Raw genomic sequence first — 24985 nt, 5'->3', positions numbered from 1 at the left:
AAGCAACAAATGCTCCAAACCAGTGAGTCTAACTACCCCTCCACCTTACTTTTTTGAGACAGGGGCTCTCACTGAACCTGGAGCTTGTCGATTCAGCTAGACAGGCTGGACAGTGGGCTCCAGAGATCCACCTGCCTCTGCTCCTTTTCCCTAGTGGTGGGGCTACAGCCTCATTGCCCAGTTTTTATTCTCATGCTTGAAAAGCGAAGACCTTATTAGCTGAGCCATCTTCCCAGTCAAGCAGAAAGCTACTTCTGGGGACTGACTACAGACTTTAGCTTCCTAAAGCATCTGGGGAGCTGAATATTGTAACTCACAGACATACACACACACACACAGAGAGAGAGAGAGAGAGAGAGAGAGAGAGAGAGAGAGAGAGAGAGAGAGAGAGAGGGAGAGGGAGAGGGAGAGGGAGAGGGAGAGGGAGAGAGAGAGGGAGTCTGGGAGTCAGAATGCTCATTCTCTGATGTTCAGTCTCCAGAGACAGCAGCCTTAGCCTGTATTGCTACCCTTTTACCAGCTTCCATCCATCCCAAGGAGAAGTAAGGACCAAGAACACAGTAACATGAGCCCCAATTAGCATAATATAAAAACAACTTAGTCATGTTTTCCATGGGCTTTTCCAACCCCAAACTCAAAAGCATAAAGCAGGCAGAACGAGATAAAAATACACACGTGGAACTATGAATAGACTCACACTGCCTCTGTTAGCAACGACAAGTTTTCTGGCCCAAATGAGCAGCTGTCTCTAGTAAACCCAGTCAGACGGAGCAATCTAAGGATTTTCCCCTTCCAAGCTATAGTGTGAGAATCTACAGGAAAAGAAGGCCCCGCCCTGTGGCTTGGTATGGAAGGGGTTAAGTCCTCCGTCATCCTATTCTGAAGTGATTTACGATGATGTGTAGAGTTTCAAAACTTTCCCCAGCCCAAGCACAGCTCTCTCCTTCCTCGCCAGGTTCACGGACTCTCCATGTACTGAAAGGGAAAGGAGGCGTGTTTTGCTGATCTGTTAAATTCTTAGTGAAATTGTCTTGATTTCCGTGGCTGCTGTTGTTTGAGTTTGGTTTGGAGCAAACCTGAAGTAGCCCTGACATTTCTGGGATGGAGTCCAGATGAGGAAGAAATAAAAGGAGAAGGGGGGGAAAGGAGAAAAGAAGGTGGGGAGAAATAAAGGGAGGAGAGACGGAAGGAAAGGGGGACTTGTCCCTTTTCACGTTTACCCTCCTCTGTTTTCCCTCAGCCTGGAAAACACATTAATCCCAGTGTTTTTAAGCTTGGAAACAAAGGGACTCAGCCAGACTGCGGGAGGGGAAGGGTGATAAGAAGTTCTGGGAAGTCCAGAGAAGGGAAGAGCGCAGCGGTTCAGAAAACACTAGGACTTCACTTTTAGGAAAATCCCCGTGGCAGCCAAGGACCGGCACACACAGATCCAGGAGGAGCTGCAGACAAATGGAGAAACAAACAGTCCCAAGGACAGCAACGTTCACCTCATCCCACTGGACCAGAAGGTAAAAGACCCAGCCAGAAAAGGGAAGCAGCCCAGGCTGGGCTCCCTGGGGCTGCTTTGCAGACAGGAGGGGCAGCCTTTTGTATTGCTCACACTCCACGAGGAGACAGAGGGCAGGAAGGAACGGATCTCACCTGGGTAACTGTCCTGAGGACCAACCTTCAAGTTTCTTCAGAAAGCCTCTGCATGCCATCTCCATGAACCACTGTGTAAGTGTGCAAACTTTGCTCTCTGGTGTTTGTTTCCTTGTTGCTTGATCGCAGGAATGAAGTGTGAATGGGGGGTCATAATTAGAATGCTCAGTTTACACGGTCTCTGGTGCATCCGGAGCACAGCCGAGGCAGAACAAGCGACAAGCGAGCCGTGCCCGCTGCCTGGGAAGCAAAGCTGCCCTGCTTATTTAATGCCCAGCTCTGCTTGCAATTAATGATTCTTTTCTTTTCTTTTTCTCCCTTCTCATTTTATTTTATTTTATTTTTATCTTTGTATTATACTCCCTCTGCGTCCCCAAGTGGATAACACAATGATGTGGAAAATGGGACCTCACTTCACCATGCTCTTGGCCATGTGGCTGGTGTGTGGATCAGCATCTCATTCTCCTGTCTTGGATAGCGATGGCCACACAGGATCGAAAGTACCTTTGGCTTCTCCAGTCAACAGTAAGTCAGCTCGATATCTGAGGCACACTGGGAGCTCTGGTGGAGTTGAGAAATCCACTCAGGAAGAATCAAATCTTCAGCCTTTCCAACGGAGGAAGACTGTACAAGTGTTGAGATTAGCTCACCCGACCGCGAGACCACAACACTCAGGTATCAGTGGCGGAGTCCCAGTCAGACCTGAGTTGAGGCCCATAGTTAGGGGCTCCGCGCGTGAGATGGTGCGAGATGAGGGGTCCTCTGCTCGGACAAGAATGCTGCGATTCCCCTCTGGATCCAGTTCTCCCAATATCCTGGCCAGCTTTGCAGGAAAGAACAGGGTGTGGGTCATCTCAGCTCCTCACGCCTCAGAGGGCTACTATCGCCTCATGATGAGCCTCCTGAAGGATGATGTGTATTGCGAGCTGGCAGAAAGGCACATCCAACAGATCGTGCTGTTCCACCAGGCAGGCGAGGAAGGGGGCAAGGTACGGAGGATCACCAGTGAGGGCCAGATCCTGGAGCAGCCTCTGGACCCTAATCTCATCCCGAAGCTGATGAGCTTCCTGAAACTGGAGAAGGGCAAGTTTAGCATGGTGCTGTTAAAAAAAACTCTGCAGGTGGAGGAGCGCTACCCTTACCCTGTCAGGCTGGAAGCCATGTATGAGGTTATTGATCAAGGCCCCATCCGCAGGATTGAGAAAATCAGGCAGAAGGGTTTTGTCCAAAAGTGTAAGGCCTCGGGCATAGAGGGCCACGTGGTCCAGGAAGGAAACAATGGTGGTGGAGGAGCAGGAAGTGAAAGCCAGGGCAATGACAAGAGGAAAGAGGAACCAAGGAGAACACAAGTCCACCCCACCAGAGAGCCTCCGAAAAAGCAGACCACCACCAAGGCAGCCACTCCTCAACCTCCCCCAACTCCAAGGGCCACCACCCTCCCTCCTGCCACAGTCACAACAGTCACTCGAGCCACATCCCGGGTGGTGACAGTAGCTGCAAGACCTACAACCACCACTGCCTATCCAGCCACCCAGAGGCCCTGGACATCCCGGCTGCATCCTTTCTCAGTCTCCCATAGGCCTCCTGCCACAGCTGAGGTGACCACTGTCAGGGGCCCCTCCGTCTCAGAGCAGCTATACCCTCTTCCTCGGAAGGAACAACACAGAGAGAAGCCACAGGCCACCAGGAGGCCCACCAAAGCCACCAACCATGGTAGTTTCACAGCCACCCCTCCTACCACCCTTTGGGAAGGCAGCACAAGAATTGTGGGCACAAGCCGTTTCCGGGACAACCGGACAGACAAACGAGATCATGGCCATCAGGACCCAGGTCCTCACAAGCCAGTAAAGGGGAAGCTGCCCAAAAAGAAGGACAAAATTCTCAGCAATGAATACGAAGCTAAGTACGACCTCAGCCGGCCCAACACTTCTCAGGGGGAGGAGGAGCTGCAGGTGGAAAACATTCCCTCCCAGAATGCCAAGGAGTCCAAAAAGCGTGAAAAGCTCGAGAAACCTGAGAAGGAGAAGAAAAAAAAGGGGAAGAGTGCAAAGCCAGACAAGCTGCTCAAGGGTGAAAAGCAAACGAAGAAAGCTGAGAAAAAGAGCAAGCAGGAGAAAGAAAAGAATAAGAAGAAAAAGGCAGGTAAGACAGAGCAGGATGACTATCAGAAGCCCACCGCAAAACATCTCCCTCCAACTCCCAGGAAGTCAGTGGCCGACCTGTTGGGGTCTTTCGAAGGCAGACGAAGACTCCTCGTAAGTAACCTGTTTGGCATTTTCCTCGGTGTGCTGTGGTGCGGGCATTGACGTGTTTGTTGTATATGTGAAATCATTCTTTGGACAACAGACTGGGGCAGAGTCTGCTTCATGTTCAAGAGGGTTGGGGGCAGGGTGTGGTGGCTTATGCCTTTGATACTAGCTCTTGGGAGGCAGAGGTGGATGGATTTCTGTGTGTTCAAAGTCAGTCTTGTCTACACAGTGAGTTGGTGGTTGTGAAACTCAGAGACACCTTTAAAGCCCTTGGGCAAGATATCTTTTCTGTAGGAAGGCTACCTCCTCCGTTACTGTCCCAATTACTAGAGAGAGTAGAAAGAATCTCAAGGTGACAGGCTGGGGTTATTTGCTCTGGTTTCTAGTCCCCCAGAGATTTGTATGAATTTGGAGTCAGATGTCAGTTTCTTCTGAGGCTGTATTGGAAATGAGCATGTGTGCCCAGGTTGGGGAAAGGAGATACTCAATCCTGAGTACCACTAATGCTGAGTGTGTGCATTCATCTCAGGAACCTCCTCTTTGAGCATTATTTGCCATTGTCTATGAAATAGTAATAGGATCTAGATAAATTGAAAGACAGAATTTAGCTGGGGCCAAGCCAATCCTAAAGTCTTTCCTCGTCAAAAGAAAAACCATAGCTTCATCTGTTTACTCCTTTTGCATGTACCCAGAACTCCAAGATTTCTACCCTAACCTTGGCTTCTTAACACCATGATATGAGCCCATGCTGCCAAGGAGAAGTTTAATATAGAATCATACTACATAACAAAAGATCAGCAAGTTCATATTGGGTGAGCCTTTCCTTAGATATTGGTTGAAGGAGCCATGTCAGGCCAATGGGACCACACCCATCCTTCTGAACACAGGAGCTGACTTCTGGCCTGCATCCATCTTGCAGGCCAGACAGGCTATGTTCTCTAGGGTGTTTCTCAACAGTCTTTGGTTTGTCCAGTGTGGCCTAAACTTGGATTAATGACTGAGTAGGGAGGCTCTGATGACTGTTTCTTCAGTGGCTACAAATTTAAATGCACATTTGAAATGTTAACCAGGGCAGATGCTTTTGTGAAATTTGTTCTGGGAGAAACATGTCCTATATTTTCTTTTAATTTCTACCAATAGTAATGTTAGAGATGAGAACAAAACCTAAGCTTTGGATGTGTGGTGGGGGGGTGGAGAAAGGGAGTCCTTTTGGTACTTTCTGTAGGTCGATGACATTTTAAATCTGATTTTTTCAAATGATGGTTAAAATATGATAAGTTATTTGTTAGTCATTTTATGGCCACTTGTCTATTCCCAGAATCCATAAACCAAAATGGAAATGTCCTAGCTAGTGGCATAGGAATCACTGATTTCAAAGCAGAACTCCAGCAGGTTCCTGAATGTTTGTCCGGGATCCATGGAGCCAAGCTGCTCCCTTAGGGGGCGTGGGAAAGCATTAACACTTGAGCTGTTCTACTCTCTGCGTACCTGGGATGTTGTCCAGCCCACTAAAGCACCCTCACACCCAATTCTGTCTATTTAGCCAACAACGCAGGCAGAGTGTTCCTCATAGCTAGGTTTTAAACAGAAAGAAGTAATTAAGGGTAAAATGTCAGGATTGTAACTGTGCACCCGCCTGACAAATGCCCTCACTGCTCCACACAGCTAAGTCAAAAGAAAGGGGTTTTCATACGTCACCCGTGATGTTAGCTGTGCCTCCAATTTCTTTTGCCTGTTCCCTGCTCTCTCTGTTAGAGATCGGAAGGCCCAGCTGGGGTTTCTCTGCTTTTAACAGTATCCATGGTCATAAATTGTTATCAAATAAAACTCAAAGGACAGCTTCTGCTGATGTCATAGGAAGCAAAACAGAAACCAGCTGGGGTTGCCTCTGCCTATGTTGGCTCTTTAGAACTAGCCAGAGAATCAGGTTTGTTATTAGAAAGAAAATCCCATCGGGAGAAGATTCAGTCTGTCAGGCCTGTGTGTGACCAGCTGATCATATCACTGGTGTGTTTTCTGGAACACTAATGATGTACGAGGAAAGAACGAAGTAGAAAAGGTGAGATGGAACTACCCGGATGTCAAGACAATGGTTCAGGGTGAAAGGCATCACCGGTGCACAACTCCCTCCCAACTCACTTTTTCCATCCAGCTCTGCCAATATCATCCAGGAAGTGTAGTGAGTTAATTAGCATTCATTAGGCTTAACAGTCTCAGAGCTGTTAAAACATTTACTTCTAGCCTCTGTTCAACCCGGTGTGCTCAGTTTATGAGTGGGGTTGCATTCCAAGAGATGGTGTACACTTTCTTCCTCATTTTTCCACCTTTTTAGTAACCAGATCCCTGACTCAAATTTATCATAAGACCCCTGGTGCTTTGTATTCATCCATACCATTCTTTAGCTGTGAAAACATCACATAGCTGTTATTTAACTGATTACTTGGAGAAACCCTAGCACCAACTATATAAGTTGTGGTAAGCAAATGGCTTCTTCTAGGCCTAGCTTTGATGTGATGAACTACATGAATTCAGACTCCCATCGTAACTTTCTTTGGCAATGAAATTGCCCATAATCCACGTGGGTTAATATTTCCAACAGTGCTTAGGAGATTTGGGTATAGAGATGACAATCTGCTTACTTGATTTAGTTTTAGCAAAGAATTTGAGGTTCTGTTTTACAAGGCAGAAAGCTAGTTTATGGAATCCTCTTAAAATGTTTTGGGCCTTACATACTACTTAGACTAAGCAAAAACTTAGTTTATTCCAAAACTTTCTCAGTATCTTCTGGTTCCTGTTTGCCCCCTTAACTTATGTAACCAGTCTTCATCCTCCTCTAAGACTCACTGATCCAACAATGTGAAACAGAAACACAAGTAAGATCTTGCACACATAAATAAATTCATGAGACATGTCCTGAGTTACTGCCATCAAACTAGCCAGAGGCCAAATGACAGGACCATTCACTGGGGAGTGCTGGGAACTCTTTCTAGGAAGAGGAAACTGGGAACAGTTACCATTTTTAGCACTGTTAGAAATGCTGCCAAGCTAGAAAATGGATGTGACAGAGATGTCAACACACAGGGAAAGGCTCTGATGTGTCAGGTGATCAGCTGCTCCCCTCTCCCTGTGCAAACTCCACCCATCAGCAGATCAAGTGTAAGGAAAAGGTTTTTCCATCTGGCTTCTGAGCTCTGCCTTGTCGTAGACAGGGATCCTCGTGTTTCTGAGTTTCCCATGCCTCTCATAGGGATGGACTGATTGAGGAATATGTGATCCTTGTGTGGATCACAGGACGGGGGCAGAGTCTGAGATCTCAGTGTAGGAAGGAACATGATGTCAACATCAAAAAAATGTATAAAAGAGATGCAAAAATCCCATGTGAAGTGTACAGATGACTAGAAGTGAAATTAAAAGCAGTGAGTGGTAGAGCTATGGTAGTAAGGAAAGTGTAGGAGGCTGGAGGACATGGAGGACTAGTCAAATGTACTTGGATGCCCGTACGAGTATCTACGTGCACTGCTCAATTCCTGAGACCATGAAGTTTGTGTAGAGGTTGTTCTGTGGCCAGGATGACAAAGGTGAGAGGCCACAAAACATCCGAAGGCTGAGCTAAGACAAAATGCTAGGTCTCCCACTTTGACGTCACCTTTTCCTCCATGACACTCTGCCTAAAGTTGCTTTTATTTCACAATTGAGATTAGTCTGATGACAAGGGTCAAGAGAGACTATAAACCCAGGGAGAGAGCCTACAAGGCCAGTACTCAGGAAGTGAATCGTGCAATGTGAGCATCACCTCCCTGATGAGTTAGAACATCCCTGGGCAAAAGCTCCAAGTTAAGATAAGCCTGGGAGAATTTTGTTTCTCTGAGTTTGCTTCTGGGCTCCCATGGCCTCGCACTGCCATATACATTTGTGAGAGAAGCTGCCATTCGGGGGAGAATGGGCAACTCCGAGATTACATATTGTCTGAAATTCTTAATTATACATGCCCCAGAGGAGAAGACTGGAGGAGACTTTGAGAACTTTTAAAGTATGGTCACGGAGCACAGGGCTCCATGACAAAGCATGAGACAGTGAAACGCCGCCTCTGTATGGATATGAGAGGACAGTAATTATCATTCGTCCAGTGTCTGTGCTTTCAGACTCTCTAGAATGTATTTTAAATATGGACTAGGAGTTCAAAATCATGAGCAGCCCGTCTTTTTATCTTTGTCTTCACTGTTTTATGTTGTCACTTAAGCAACATTTTGTTTATTCCAAATGATCTATTACAAGCAAAAGACAGGCCAAAAAGGAAAAAGTTCAAAATTCATCCTTCCCTATCAAAACATCTAGCTAACTAAAAACAAACTAACAACTAAAAATATGGTCAACATATTTTTTAGAACTACCCTAATTTTTTTTTCTTAAGGCTAAGTCATAATCAGTGAATATATTTTAGACGTGTGAAATTTTTATACTTTTTTATGCAGATTACATCTTTTAAAACATATTTCCTGGCCACTATGTCCATCTAAACAGGCATAAAATGGAAAGTCAAAATTAACAAGAACATATCTGGTTTAAATGATCAGCTAAGGAAAAAGAAACATTTTTAAAAGAAAAACCAAAAACCTTTGCTAATATTCCACTCATAGGCTTCCAGACGCATTTGAAATTCCCAGAGGGAGTATTTTGTCAAGCACAAAAATTTCATCAGGGAACTCTAGTAGACATCATAAACAACTCTGATAGAGAAAAATAAAGAGCAAGATAAATTCAGAGCCAAATTTACAGGCTATTTTTGATAAAATATTTGACAGAGATTAACAACGCACTAACTCCTCCTGCCCAAAATGCTGCTAACCTTGTGGACACAGACTTTAGAAAGAACTCACAAATTTTTGATGGGTAAATGGAAGAGTGACTTTCAATTTGAACATGGCTTAATGCAAGAAAATATTTACAAAGAAACCCATGGCTTGTCTCTAAACCAAGGGGTAAGCCAACAAAGGCGGTCTGGACAAACTTCTCTACAGACACCTTCCCTGTGCGTTTTCCCAATTCAGAAGATCAAGAAGGGTCTGGCTATCATCAGAGAACATTTTATGGCTTCCCACTTCCAGAGCAAGCAGCATGTTCCTGCCCATTCTCAGTGTGGGCGATGGTTTGGGTTTCAGCTCGGAAAATCTGTGACACTGAAGAAGGCTCTAAAAAAGGCAACTAAAATGACCAGAGGATCAGAGAAGCTTTCGTGTGAGGGTATATTGAAAACAGGAAAACATTCTTAGAGGATACAAGAGAGCCTAAATAATTAACTAAACTCATAAAAATATACATGCATATATATATGTGCATACTTATGCATAAACAAATAGTGCATATATTCATAAATAGAATAATCAAAGACTACTTGCTTTAACTGAAACAAAATGAAATACAGCTTCTCAGATGGCTAGCGATCAAAATATCTCTGTCTTTTCTCCACAAGAGTCATAAAATACCGATTTAAAAAAAAACCCAGATCTGGTTAAAAGAGGGCTAAAGTAAATCAGTTAGAGCCATCTGCTAGAGTAGAGCTGGGCTCAAGTATCAAAATTCTCCTCTTTGGGGCAATGAATAGTATCTACATGGCAAAATACAGCCCCATAAGCCATCATAAAAACTGTTTGCAAGGTTACCTCATAAAAATTCTATTCCATAATTTGCAAGGCCTGGCTGTGAAGCTCTTCCAACATTATGGAAGTGAAAATAAAATCATTGAGTTATCCAGTGTCTAGTTAGGGTAGATCTAAATGAGGGAAGGTGGGTAATTATTGCATGTCAGATCTTTATGGAACGTGACAGACTTGAAGAATAAATATTTCTGTGTTCCCACAAATAGGAAAACCACGTTACACATGAAAGGAAGGCTAATTAGAGAACTGAATAGAGACATGTAAACTATTTGGACTAGTTTTTATTTTACTTGAAAGAAAAAGACTGCCAAAATGGTGGTTTGGGTCTTGATTACGCAAGTGCCCAAGAAAGCCGTTGACCGGTTATGTGCCCTCTGCTCTCAGTTGTCTCTGGGTTTGGCATCGTGACTTGAGCACTGAGTACTAATGCTTGTCCTCCCATGCCTCCAGCTGATCACCACTCCCAAGGCTGAGAACAACATGTATGTGCAGCAGCGGGATGAGTATCTGGAGAGCTTCTGCAAGATGGCTACCAGGAGGATCTCTGTGGTCACCATCTTTGGTCCTGCCAACAACAGCTCCATGAAAATTGACCACTTCCAGCTAGGTGCTCTTCAGCATTTTATTGTGTTTGTTTGCTTGTTTGTTTGTTTGTTTGTTTTGCCTCTTATCTGTGGTGGGACAGTTATTATTCGAGAGGTCTTCAGTGGTGGTTGGAGGAAGTCAAAAGAAACAACGGGATGTTTGGAGGGTCCTTTGGTTATGGTGACAAAGATACTGTCTGTCTGTCTATCTACCATCTCTCTACCTGTATCTCTGCCTATCCAGCAACACCAGGAAATTCTGGCTTAAGAAGTTAGCATTTCAAAACAAATGTATGAAAAGGAAAGGGAAATGAGAAAAGCTTTACATGATTGGAGGTAATCAGAGAGGTGTATGGCCCCTCTCCTCTTGGTTCCTGGGTTTCCTTGGTTGTGAGCAGTACCGGTTGACATGCCTACAGACTTTATGCTACTAGCAATTCATCGTGCGCAGGGATCTGCCAGACCCATAGACACTGGGAGCCTAAAGAGGGAATTAGCTAGAGTTACAAACTGTTGAGCTAACTAAAAAGCTGCTGAAAATACAGATTAAACTTCTCCCAAGTCTTTTTCGAGAGAAGAAGAATTTGGCTGAACATTAGAGTTTTCACATTCATGTGTGTAAGGTGCATGAGGTACAGCCAGCTTCAGGCAGCAGAAGTGGGATATGTAACAATTCCCATGATGCTGCAAGATTTACTGATGAGTCCAGTCTCACACTCAGAAGGCTGGAACCATGGGTGATAGTTTCTTATGGTTCTTTTATCTATAAAACCTTCTATGTGACAGTGTGTGTGTGTGTGTGTGTGTGTGTGTGTGTGTGTGTGTGTGAATTTTGGTCATCTTTTTACCCCAGTCACTCTCTCATAGCCCTCCCTCCCCCATTGAAACCTTTCTTCTCACCAAAAGTTTTCTTTTCTTTTACATCTTTTCGTAAACATAGTTTACTGCTTTTGTTGTTTAGCTATAATTAAAGTTCTCTAGATTTATTCTTCTTAATCTTCATTATCCTCTATATTTTTCATAAAATACATTCTTTCTGAAAATATCAGAAAAGATATACAGGTGTTTCCCGTGTTAGTTAATATTAACACAAAATACTGTAGCCTAGTTCAGATTTTCCTGATGCAGAATCTTGGTACATCTGTCCTAACTATGTCAGCTTAATTTGCATATGGACTAGTTTTTTAGACCATTCACGTTTAATTGTAGCAACCATCCTCAGCATACGATCTCTTGTCTTCACAAACCTTTGAATGTAAAATATAGTGGTCTAATCAAAGGTACAGTGCTACACAGCAGTTTTCTGGAACATAGCTACACATTTTCAGTTATACATTCTCTTCCTCAGCTCACCACTCCCCGAGGTGACTGCAAAGGGTACCTAAATAGCAGCCTTCCTGTGCCCCATCATAAATTACTATGTATTAATAACTGGTTTTGAACCTCTATCCCTCTGCTATGTGCTTGTTTGGGGGGAGAGAATAGTGTTCTCAATCAACAACAGCCTGATATGGTCACATACATCTCTTATCCCAGCACTTGGAAGAGGCAGACAGGTCTTTGTGAACCTGAGGGAAACCTGGCCTACATAGTGATATTCTGCCTCAAGCCAATAAAAACAACAACCAAATAAATCAAAGGGGGAAAACCAGTTTGGGAGGCTAGTAGGTCCACATCCAAATTTATAATTTATTTGTTATGTAATCTTGTGGATATTGTTTGGTTGTGAATGTAGCTTTTAATGGCTGACCCATCTCTTCCACCCAACTCTTAAGTCCTAGAAGAAATCATGCTTACTTCAAAGGCTGTGGTGAAGACGAGATGAATGTGTATGCACACCCCGGCTGACGATGGGCTCTCTTCTTATCGATATTCTTATCACTGCTGTTGCATCTAGTGATCAATGTCGTTTGATCCAAGTAGTTGGAGATCAAAGGTGCTGTCACAATTGTCACCAGGAAAACAATTGTTACTGCTTTCTGCTAATTACAGGATGCTGACTTGCAAATGCTTTTTCTGGTCGGATTGCATGATTGTATTAGTACTCTTGATGATAAGTGAGAAGCCCAAGAGGCCAACGACATAAAGGCGTATTTAGTGATTAACAAGGATTCAAACCATTTGTTTCCTGGAGTTTCACATAGTAGCTCGAGCCAGCCTGCTTCATGATACTCCAGATGTCTAGAGAGGAAACAGGCATTCAATCCAGCACAGCCTGGTGCTGGCAAGTGATAAAAGTCTTCCTCAGCCAGGTGTTCGGTGTCAAATGTGCTACTACCAACTCTTCTACTAAGTGTTCCCATTGCTTGGTTCAGAAGAGTTTGGGAAAGTCATTATATCTGCTGCCCCAATCTTGGTATAGTCATATTATAAGCATCTGGTACCGCCTTGGAAAATTTTTAGCATTATTCTGGTGTTTTCTAGAAATCTGGATTGAATATGAACTGTAAGGGATGAGGGTTTGTTTTGTTTTTGTTTTTGTTTTTGTTTTTGTTTTTTTTCCTTTTTCTGACTTATTGAAAACCAGGTCTTGCAGTTTGTATCTTTGTTTCAGAGTGGCAGCACTGGCCTTGTTCGAAGGGGGCTGGGGTAACATTTTTAGTTTCATCTATTTCCTGGAAGGCCCTTCCCTCCCTGTGTCCCAGGTTACCCTCCTGAGAAAGGCTTGTAGCTCTTCCAGCCAAGGCTGGGATTCAGTGATGGGAAAATAAAACTTGGCATGAGCCATAGTCTTAGTGAACCAAATCCCAGCTTTGTCTGATTTTCAGCCTGAGATCTGTCAGTAGCTTTACTTTTCCTTAAATATGAAGTAAATACACTGTATCCCTCCAGAATTTTACTGGCTCTTCACAGCAGACACTGACAACCAGACACAATGCAGGTGCCCTCATCAGGTGGTCCATCTTGCTAACGGTAGTTAGAATATCTGCCATGGGCCTACAAACATTAGGGATCTAAATTTAAGGTTTCAGAAATTAGTCTAAAGAAAGTCACAAGGTTTGAGAAAATTCCAGTGCCCATTTGGGTTTGCCAACACAGAAGGCTATTATGTGTGAGATACTAAAATGGATTCACACATAAAGGCTTTCTCTATTGTTCATATTTAAAATGTCACTCTAGCATAAGAATATTGGTGTATATGTTAAGTTGGAAGATCATAGAATTGTCCAGTTAGAAAGAAGTTTCTGGGAACTGGTTCTTTATTAAAGGATGAAATGAGAAGGAGATAGAATACACCAGGTGGGAATTTGATTTTCCTAAAAGACATCATAAATCTGGAAAATATTTTTACATTTGTATTGCTTCCCACATATTAAGGACTAAAACAAAAAGGTACTTTAAGGCCTTCACCCACTTACTGTGTTATCTCCCCAGTTCTGATAGTTTCTTCTGAGGGAATGAATGATTAAGGGTAATTAATAAAAAGGAAGTGGAAAAATTGATGGGTGTGGAATATAAGAAGAGACAAAGTTGTTTATATAAGGAATGCATAGAGATGAATTTTAAGCTAGTATTTACAAATAAGAATGACCGAACACATTCTAGTCTAGTTTTTGTCTTTGGTAATCACCTCAATCTACTTTCCCCTTGAGGCAGTCCAGAAAAGCTGATCTTCTGACTGCAAGTGTTGCTTTCATCTGTGGTTATAGTGTCTGACAACTGCCCTAGACCACAACACCCTTAGGACACAGCACCCTTAGAAAGGCAGGAAGCCTGGGTGGGCAGGTGTCCACAGTGTCTCTGATAAACAAGGATCTAAGTGGTCTACAAAGCCCAGCACCCATTCCCGCATCTTACTCCACCCTCTGCCTTTAGCATCTAATGTATCAGTGTTAACATCAACCCTGGATAATCAAGGGGACAAAAGTACAGAAGTCAAATATGCCAAACAAGTCATTGGACAATGTGGCGAATAGGTAAGTGATTCCCTGTCAAAAGATAGGCAAATACAAAAAACAAAACAAAACAACCCCACAAAAAAAAAAAACAAAAACAAAAACAAAAAACCAAAACCATGGCTTACAAACCCAGAGGGATTTCAGTAGCGATTAAGAAAATTGAAATTTGTGGAAAAGACGATGCCATGAGAAATCATGATAGGCACAAGAAGACAGACTCATAAACACAGCTAATATTTTTTCTCATGTGCAGAAGGTACATTTAAACTTTTAAGTGTATGGTCGTACATATACACATAAAAGGTAGACTCTTCCAACTCCCATAATCAGGGGTAACACCATAAATCACACAAATACTGGGTGTTTTAATGGAGAAGCCTTGGGAAATCAAATTTATATCATTCTAATTTTGGAAACAGGAATTTTATCTTTATTTAAGTTTTAGTTCTGATACATTTTATATCATTTATATAAAAAGTTGTAGATTGAAAGGTTCTTGAATCTATGCCTGATTTTTTTATAATATTACTACTTGCCCTTTGAAGGCAACCATGTGTATTTCTGCTTCTTTGTGAAAGTACAAATATCTATTTCCTATTTGTTATATATAAATATATATTTTATGTAGAACACCCATACACCCACTCACACACACAAACACACACATACACAGAGAGGGGGAGGAGAGAGGGAAGGGAGAGGGGGAGGGAGGGAAAGGGAGAAGGAAGGGGAGGGGAGAGAGAGACAGTAAGTTACCCAGGATAGCCTGGAACTCACTCTCTCATCCAGATTGGCCTTGAACTTGCCATTCTCCTGCCTCAGCCTCCTGGGACTCCATATGTACACCACCAATGTACTGAGAGAGGTCATAGTTCCAACAATTGAAAATAGAGAGCTCAAATGTTGTATATGACGGTAGTCCTAATTGACCTATTAGGATACACTGGGTCGATAACATTTATGGCCTTATATGCTATGATAAGAGTTCAGGGTTTCTTCTATGAAATAGTGGCTTTCTGCGCTTTGAGAGCATTACAGTTAAGCAGCTCACTTGGCCTTACTATGCGTGATTCTAATGTGATTGGTATGCATTCAAAGATTGTAACAGGAAGGTCTCTAGTGATGGTGATGAAAGTCAGCAATGAATGCTACTCTTTAGAAAACTGCCGGCAAAGATATGGAAGTGCTGCAGCCACAGGAGATGACGAAATGATCCCAGCATTAGTGAAAGGCTTTATAGATGCAACTGCAGTGCTTGCCTCAAGGAAATAATGGGGTGATGATGGCCTGTGAACATGGATTTAGGTCACCTTGAATGGCATGTTTCTAGCGTGGGAGGGGTTATATGAGCTTTCATAGTGATAGAACAAAAAGAAAACTCATAAATTAATGTATTTATCAAGCACATTGGTGGAAGATCAGGTTGGTGAGGTAGAACATGTCAGGGGAATCTCTTTTACACTTTTCAGATGGTGTGTGTGTGTGTGTGTGTGTGTGTGTGTGTGTGTGTGTGTCTGTTTGTCTGTCTGTCTGTCTGTACGCATCTCTGTCTCTGTGTGTGCATGTGTCTTTATGTGTATATAAGTGTCTGAGAGCCTGAGTCTAAGTGTGCATTTGAGTGTCTGAGTCTGTGTGTGTTTGTGTGTCTCAGTCTGTGTTTCTGTGTGTGTATTTGTGCTTGTGTGTGTGCTGAGTCAGTGTGTCTCTGTATGTGTCTATGTGTACATATGTGTCTGTATGTGTATGTGTGTCTATGTTTGTGTCTCTGTGTATATGTGTCTATGTGTGTGCATGTTCTTATGTGTGCTATTCTGTGTGATGATCAGAGGTTGGTGTCAGATTTCTTCTTTAACCATGCCCCTTTTCTCCGTTCGTCCTTCTGTTTGTCCCTCCACTTGTCCCTCCCTTGGTCCCTCCATCCATCCCTTTCTCTGACTCCCCCTCGGACCCTCCCTCCTTGCCTCCTTTTCTTCTTTATTTTTTAAGACAAGGTCTCACTGTGTAGCCCGGGCCAGCCTGGAAATCTATATGTAGTGCAGTCCAGCCTCAAGCTCACAGAAATATGACTGCCTTTGCCTCTGAAGCGCTTGGATTAAAGGTGCGCATCTCCACGCTTGGCCTCCCCACATCCTTTCAAATACAGTCTCTCACTGAACTGGAAGCTTGCTGATTGGCTAGACTGGGTAGCCAGTACACACGCATGCTCAGCTTTTCATGTTGGGACTAGAGATCCAAACTCAGCTCCTTAAAGCTTGCGTGGCAAGTGCTGTACCAAGTGAGCCACCGCCTCAGCCCAGATAGCATCTTTTAACATTCATAGCTTTAGGGTTTCTGAAAATCTGCTGAGTGGCACATTCCTAAAGTTTTACTAACAGTCAGAAAAATGTTAGGTTGAAGACATGGTCTGGGAGTAAGTAGATCTTAAGACAACTAAAGATAGCCGGAGATAATTTTGTCTCTCAATTTACAACATTCCATCTCTCCACGGTTACAACGTTCTAGTCAGTCACTCAATCAGTTGTCTGTCAGTCTGTGTGCACACTCTCCAGCAGAGATATGGCACCCTTAGAGAACTTCAGTTCACAACTTGAACTTAGGGAGAGGTGAGAGGAAAAGAAGTCATGGACGCTGAGAGAGGAAGTAGTCACAAGTGGGGGTTTTAATAATGCCAGGCATACAAGGCATACAATTGTTTAATAGTTTACGACTGAAGCTAATTTTAAAGTGTCACTGTGCTATCTATAGTCAATCAAATACACGAAGAAACTTGCTATAGTGCAACCAGAATTGTGCCACTGAGTTTGGGGACTTGGATTCCCAAAGGATGAGGAACCAGACAAGTATCCCATTTCTAGGCTATTTGTAATAGTGTGAAAAGGAGCTCTCTCATCTGGCTAGCCCTTTCCTTGATAATCCCAGTCCTGACCTCACAAAATGAATGTGGATCAGCCACGGTAGCTGGATTAGGAGAAAGTTAACAGTTTATAGGACCTCTTTAAGGAATGTCTACCTGCAAGTCTTGGAGTTCTCTTGGAGGAGTGACGAGTGTGCTCAGGCAGAAGTGGATGGACTTAAGAATCTCTATTACTCTGTGTTGCTTCCCAGACTGGAGAATATTATCCCAGTTCTGATTTGCACAGAATATGAAAGATAGCAGAGACCCGTGACTAAAGCAGGCAGCCGCAGACGGGAGCTGGCCTCACATGCACCTTCTTCAGAATTTGGCCGGGTGTGGATTCGTCCCTGCTGTACAGTTACCCCCGTCCTCCTTGGATCCAGCCTTGATCAGAGACTTCATTGTTTTTCTTTGGCAGATTTTTCTCCTCAGGCCAAACATGTAGCCATTTCAGTATCCCGAGAGTGTAAAACGTTTTATTTCTAATGTTTGGCTGAATTACTTCTGAAAACATTTTCCTTGAGAGGTGAAAACAGACTGTGAAATCGGCTTCTTGCTGGTTAGAGCAAAGTTTGTCTTAGGTCTTAAACCAGGGTCCTCTTTACCAATGACTGGGAGGCGTTTGTGTGCCGGACAGAGAGGGCTACAGGGGAATAAGTTAGGCTGGCCGAATCTTGCTGCCACTTTGCTTCTGGGTAGCAGTGTCCATCCTCTTTTTCTTTCTTAGAGACCGTTATAGACCGTGTTCTCTGAGAAAGAGCTCTCGATTCTGAGTTTTGAATGTAAGGAGGTGAGTGGAGAGCTACCTCCCTTCCTCCAGTCCTAGAGGGGAACCCAGCACAAAGATGGACCAAGGGGGAGTTTTGAGCTCCAATGTGGCTGCCACTTGTGGCTGCCAGTTTGAAGGTGAACAGGATGGCTTTCATATCCATTAGTCTCACACAACCTTGTACCCACCATTGCACATGTACAAGGTTAGGCCAGTGAGATGGCAAAAGGACTTACTACTCAAAGTCTGGTGACCCGAGTTTAATCCCTGGGACCCATGTGAGGGCAGAAACAGAGGATGGATTACACAGACTTGCCCTCTGACTTCTGAATGTGCACCCTGGCATAAACACTCACTTGTTCACATTACACACACACACACACACACACACACACACACACACAGGGGGAGGGAGAGGGAGAGGGTGAGAGAGAGATAATGATAATAATAAAAACTAGACTTATTTTTTTACATATTTTTATTGATATTCTTTGCATTTACATTTCAGATATTATCCCTTTCCCCCAGTCGCATCCCCTTCCTCTTCTCATTTTCTCCATGAAGGTGCTTCCTCTCCCAACCACCCTTTACCCCCTTAGCAGCTTGGCATTCCCCTACACTGGGAAAATGAACCTTCGCTGGACCAAAGGCCTCTCCTACCACTGATGTCAGAAAATGCTATCCTCTGCTGCATATGCACCTGGGGCCGTGGGCCTCTCCATGCCAACTCATTAATTGGTGTTTTAGTTCTTGGGAGCTGTTGTGGGTTTGGTTAGTTGGTAATTTTGTTCTTCCCATGGAGTTTCAGACTCTTTCAGCTCCTTCAGTCCTTTCTCTTTAGCTCCTATAAAAGAGTTTAAGGCCATCTTCTGCTACGGAGTGACTTTAGGACCATCCTGGGCTACACAGGATCCTGTTTAAAAAAAATAAACAAAATAAGGTAACAACAAACCTCTCAAAATCATAATTCTTATGTGAAGATAAACCTGTTTATAAAGATTTAGAATGTTAACTGTAAAGGACATTTTTATTTTTATAGTTTTGTTAGCATTTTATGTATGCATAATAATGGGTTTTATTGTAATATTTCTTTCATGTTCATAATATATTTGATCATCTTAGTACTACTTCCTTGTTTTGGCCTCTTCCCATTCTCTGGTTTCCTTACTCTTCCCAGCTAGCCCTCTTTCTGTTTTTAATGTCATGTGTATGTGTGTGTGTGTGTGTGTGTGTATTTGTGTGTGTGTGTGCATATGTGTGTGTGTACCAATTAGTTTCATTAGCGTTGCTAACAGAAACAAGGGTGAGAGTTTGTTTATAGAAAAGTTTGTTTATAGAAACAAGAGTATTTATCGGTGTCTGCAGCACTGAAGAAAATGATCTCTTCCTTCCCTGTCAATCATTAGATAGAGCCAGCATCCTATAATCTGCCCCTTATTCAGCCACTAGGTGTTGATGGGCACCATCTTGTATAGGTAAGCATGTTGGCCATGAGTATCAAAAAGTACAACAGCCATGTCATCCTGAGAACTCAGCACTCATCTTTTCTGCCTTCTTCTGGCTCTTACACTCTCTCTGTTCCATCTTCTGAGACGTTCCCTGAGCCTAGCAGGCAGTGTTATAGACGGCACCTTTACGGTAGGGCATTCCGCAACTGTTTGTCTCCAGTACTTTGGCCAACAGTGAGTCTCCGGAGTTACCACTTGGAACTGCAAAAAGCTGACAACAGTGCTATCCCATGGGCACAAACAGTCATTTAGAAGGTAGTTTGATGGATTCAGTATAGTCATGGACATTTAAAATCTCCTTCATTATTATTCACAAAGACTTGTGCCTTGTTGAAATTTGAGTAGTATAGACATGGAAAGTAAGAAGTCAATGCTTCACCTTAGGTTTCCCACTTCCTTCTCACGGAGGAAGTCACTGTGAGCATCTCTGTGTCCCACAGAATGGGTGCTGCCTGCTGCGTGTTCCAATTTGCATCTTCTTTTGCCTTAAACATGTTTTGAACCAAGAATAACATTATACTGCACATTTAATTCTGCAACTGACTTTCTGTGCTGAAGAAGACATACTAAAAGTGAGAAAAACGGCTATTGCAACATACCAGTTTTAACTGTATACATCTTGTCAACAAAACCAAACAGATGTGTGATCTATACAATATGTTCTTCCATATCCACCTGCAGGTTTCAGACGATGTTTGGTTCTCATACAGTTTCTTAGGTCCTGTGTCTGAGGACAATCTCCACGAAGCACTGTTATGACTTTGGAAATGGAATTAGACTTCTTTCTCTTTTCACTTTGTTTTGTAGAAATCAAGCTACTTGTTTCTATTTTTTTCTACTACCATAATCAACTGAATGGTAGTAACAGTGTAACTGTAATTGTCTTTTTATCAGGAAGGCAATGCATACGTCCAGCTTTAAATTTTTATTTGCAAAATAGTCCCTAGTACTGCTTACTGTGTGTCTGTGTTGATAACTAAGACTCCCTGTGCTAATAGTTATGCTACACATTCACTAATTTCATTTTTCATTTATCCTAAATATGAGGGATTAATTTGAAGATACAATTTTAGGTGGAGTTGAGGGAAACACTAATCTGTTTTGAAAGTAATTAAATATACATACCTTTTTAACAACCATGGGGTTGTAACCTGACAAACCCACTGTGACCTGGAATATTATGATACAGACACACATTTGGGGCCTGCAAAATGACACATCAGGTGGAGGCTCTAGTATAAGACGTTATGACCTGAATTCAGTTCCTTGAGCCCTCGGGAGGTAGGGGAGACCTGGCTCTTGTGAGAACTAACTGTTGAGAGTTGTGCTCCACACCCATGCTGTTGAATACACACCTCGCACTGGCACACACAAATAAATACAAGTAAAAATAAGCAATGCATTTAACCTGACATTCTAGGCTGTGGTGCACAGCACAGCAATAGAGCTGACCCTACAGAGTCAGTGGCTACCCACAGTCAAACGGCTTCTGTAGCCTTTACATCCTGGGTGCTATAAGCAAGGAGGCCGAGCAAGCCAGTAAGCAGCACTCCTCGATGGCCAGGCTCCTGCCTTGTGTGAGTTCCTGCCCTGACTTCCCCAGGGATGGGCTTGGATGGGGAACTATAAGCTGAAGTCAACTCTTTCTTCCTGAAGCATCTTTGGGTTATAATATTTGAACATAGAAATAGAAACCCAAATTAAAACAGTTGGACATTCATGTTTCCCATGTCCTCAGGGGCACCTTCAGAAACTATTATTCTAAATTATAATGATTTCTTTGACTGAGAACATGCATGATGCTTAAAGCCTTCCAGAAGCTCTTAAATTTTGCTTGAAATTGTGTTTATCTGAGAAATTTGCATAGCTTCTTCCAGAGCCCACATGAACCTGTGACTACTTTTGGAGCATAGACTTTTTTTTTTTTTTTTTTTTTTTTTTTTTTTTTTTTTTTGAGCATAGACTCTTTATTTTTCTCTATCGTACATTTACTGAGCTCCAAAGTTAATTATATGCTAAAGGAGGAACAGATACAGGCTTCAAACTCAGAATTATCTATAGTGGAAGTGAGCCTTAACAAACATGTCTGGTCTAGCTTCCTGGCAATTTAAGTAAAGCCTCATACCCTGAGAGAATGGACAGTTTTTTAGTAATTCTAGACAAACTTAATGCTAACACTTCTGGTCCACAAGAACGTGTAGGCAGAGATGGGCTGTCATCTTTAAAGGTGTGGTTTTTAATGGAATTTTGTGTATTCCTTTGGTAGTTTTATACCTATGAATTCACTATTCATATAGTTTTCATTGTATTTAGTCCGCTGTAAAACTGTTCACACATATTGTGAGGTAAGTCTATAAAACTAGACAGAATGGTCTGGTTTGAGCTGGATAAGCCCCAGGGTCCCCACTTACCTCATTCAATGTTTCCTCTTTTGCCATACTCATTTTTCTGCACATTTTTGTTTTTCTTAAGATAACGAGAAACCCATGCGTGTGGTGGATGATGAGGATTTGGTAGACCAACATCTCATCGGCGAGCTGAGGAAGGAGTATGGAATGACTTACAATGACTTCTTCATGGTGCTGACAGATGTGGATCTGAGAGTCAAGGTATGGGGTTTTGCTGTGGTGCAATTCCTCGGAATAGAAACTACAGCTTCTTATAGTCAATAAGGCCACAAACTGCCCTACTGGTAAGGTTTTTAAATAGCTCTAGTATTTCAGTTGTATAATTCAGAAATGATCTCTCAAGAAAAGGAACAGGTTGGACTAAACAGACATCCCATCTACATGTCTCAGATTGAATCTTTCCATCACATTAATGTGGAGAATTTATCAGACACTAGTTAAATGTCTGTAGTGATCCATCCCCTGGGAATACAGGAGACAGTGCAGTCCTTCCTCCAAGATGCCCTACACTAACCTTTAGGGCAGTGGCTCTCAACTGTAGGGAACCCTTTAGAGGTCAAGCTACCCTTTCATGGAGGTCACATATCAAATATTCTGCATATTAGGTATTTACATTATGATTCATAACAGTAGCAAAATTTCATGGTTGAGGGTCACCACGTGAGGAACTGTGTGAAAGGGTCCCAGCGTTGGACCTCAGGATTTAAGATAAAAAGACTGCAAGAATTTTCCATTTACTTTCTTTCTGTGGCAACAAAGTATCTGAACCACTCAAAACTGAGTTACATAGTCACAAAAGTGGCAAAATAGCTTATTTTATTGGGGGTTTTCCTTACACTAAAGAACTGCTCAAACCTATATAACTCTCGTTATGTACATCTAAATTAAATACCAGTATCTTTTTTGTTTCACAGAAAATATATATATATATATATATATATATATATATATTTTTTTTTTTTTTCCCAGAATGGGTAAATAGCTTGTCCAAGTTGTTCCAGTTGGAATTAGATTTCATCCCTACAGAGGCTATCTAAGGTCCTGGAGTCTTTGGCATTGTAGTATGCTGACAGTTAGCAAACTTTCATGAGGATCTGTTTGGAGGGGTTGTTATCTGTACCATCAGAACAGCTGACTTGACCTGCAGTGGTTTTGTGGTTCTGCGGAGATATCACACCACTAATGTATTCTGCACGTGTTACCTTATCTGTCACAGGAGAAGCTGAACTAGATGATCTCTAAGGTGAAACCCCACTGGGGCAAAGTTAGAAGCCCCGCTCAGGTGGACCCTCATATTGGTTTTGCTTGCAGGGTTCATATCCAAATCAAGTGACTTTTGAAAGTCTGGGTAGCTGGGATCCAAGGAAATGAAATCTAACTGTCTGTAAATTGGATCCTTACCTGTTTCTGAGAACATGTGAGCAAATGTGACCTAATGTTAAATCAATAAGATGAGATGTGGTGGGAAAGTCAGGTTAGCAACCCTAACATGCCGTCTCATTTGCTGCTCTATGTTAGTGTACTGTCTCTCGCTTCTCTGGTGGTGTCATAAATATCTTAGTACCCGCTATATGGTGATAAACTTAGGGTTTGTATGGTAAGGAAGGCATACATTGTTTTCAGTAACAGAAGACCAGAATCACTCTTTACAAATGTACCAATTGCTTCCTGGGGGCCCAATTTCAAGCAATTAGCAGATACTACCATTACAAAAGAGTGTTTATAAACCACAAACCCTCCAAAGATTTTCCCAGATTTCACTGGAAGGTATTAATTGCATGTATCCTGTGCTTTCTTAAACAGCAATACTACGAGGTGCCAATCGCAATGAAGTCCGTGTTTGATCTGATTGACACTTTCCAATCCCGGATCAAAGATATGGAGAAGCAGAAGAAGGAGGGCATTGTCTGTAAGGAGGACAAGAGGCAGTCCCTGGAGAATTTCCTATCCAGGTACATTCTCTTTGTGTTCTCAGAAGAGGCTAGTGCAATTTTGCCTGGAGATTTTTCTTTTCCCTTTCCTTTCCTTTCCTTTCCTTTCCTTTCCTTTCCTTTCCTTTCCTTTCCTTTCCTTTTCTTTCCTTTTCTTTCCTTTTCTTTCATTTTCTGTTCTTTTCCTTTCTTTCCTTTCTTTTTCTCTTCTCATTTCTTTTTATTCTTTCTTCTTTCTTTCCTGTCTGTCTTTTTTTTATTATTAATTTGATGGTTCAATTTGATGAATCAGAATCAAAGAAACATATCAGTTCCCAAGTTTACAAGTACTCACCTTTTGAGCACCCTGGCTATGGTTCTGGTTGCAAGGCTACTCTGATTTGGAGGTTGATTTTGTGTTATCGGGAGAGGTCTCTTCTGTTTCTTTTTTCTTTTCTTTCTTTTTTTTGGGGGGGGTACTTTGCATAGAATTCAGAACATCCATGAGGATAGCTTCATGCAGTCAGCAAATCTGAAAGCTGTGAACATTACGTTACCGTTTTCTTCCACTTCCAAATGAGACAGATGCACTGTGCTTGACTTTACACTTCTTTACAACAAAACAAGGAAAGCCACACCGAGACCCTAGAAGTAGGAGTCTTCTTGACCTCACTTCAGATTCTCTGGGGAGTAGTGTTTACTCAAGCCCATTGACAGCAGGCGTTGGGGCATCCCCTAGAGACCAGCTTAAGAAAACCAAAATAACAATGTCTTCTTTTCTCTAAGTGTTTCCCACTGTTGGGTGAAAGTTTCATAGGGACTCTGAGTCAGTCCCGAAGAGGGACAAAACTGAAGAAGGTACTCTCAACAAGTCAAATTGCAGAGATCTCAACACAACACTACCACAGCTGTACTTGAGGGCTGAGGGAAATGAAACAAGTGTTTGCTGGAGGCTCAGTGTTAAATGTGAGTCCCAGGCACTTGATCTTTACTCACTGCCTGGTGTTAGGATCTCAACTTTAGGGATTAAAATGGGAAGGACTTGAATTCCTGAAGACTCAGAGGAGACTTGGGGCTCTTAGGCTATAGCAACTTAATAAATAAGTCTAAAGAAGATTTATCATTCATATGAAGATTCAGACTGTAACACATTTCCCACCTTGACCTTACACTTCTTAACTGAACTGCCTTAAAAATCTTTTCACTTTAAAACTGAAATAATGGTATCAAGGAACCCCTCCTTTATCCAGGGCTGTTGTATACTCATCCATACCGATACCAAGAACCTTCACATGTTATATGTGTGCTGCAAAATGTTGCTCATAGATTTTTATGTTTGGATGTTTTCAAATCCCATCCCCATTACATTCACTTAGATTTCAACTTGTGCTAAACTTAACTATCCAATTACACAACCTCACTTGTAGCTGCAAGCTTGTCAGTAGTAGGCCAAAGTCTTTTAAA

At 42.5% G+C, this 24985-nt stretch overlaps 1 protein-coding gene across 2 annotated transcripts in view; it reads left to right on the top strand.

Annotated features, from left to right (window-relative positions):
* Positions 1-763: 763 nt before the first annotated feature.
* CCDC80 (coiled-coil domain containing 80) overlaps positions 764-24985 on the top strand; it is a 31635-nt gene continuing 7413 nt past the window's right edge. Inside the window, exons 1-6 of one of the 2 annotated variants that reach the window (XM_080919024.1) lie at positions 764-845; positions 1391-1716; positions 2020-3896; positions 9998-10154; positions 21676-21812; positions 23415-23563. In XM_080919024.1, the coding sequence (XP_080775150.1) occupies positions 2031-3896; positions 9998-10154; positions 21676-21812; positions 23415-23563 (2309 nt within the window). In that variant the 5' untranslated portion in view covers positions 764-845; positions 1391-1716; positions 2020-2030. Of the gene's footprint in view, positions 846-971; positions 1717-2019; positions 3897-9997; positions 10155-21675; positions 21813-23414; positions 23564-24985 lie in introns of those variants that run through there. The other variant, XM_080919025.1, reaches the window with a different exon arrangement.

This window comes from Micromys minutus (genome assembly GCF_963924665.1).
Source record: "Micromys minutus genome assembly, chromosome: 7".
NCBI lineage: Eukaryota > Metazoa > Chordata > Mammalia > Rodentia > Muridae > Micromys > Micromys minutus.
The sequence above is the reverse complement of the archived record's forward strand: the minus strand, read 5'-3'. Positions and strand labels throughout refer to the sequence as shown.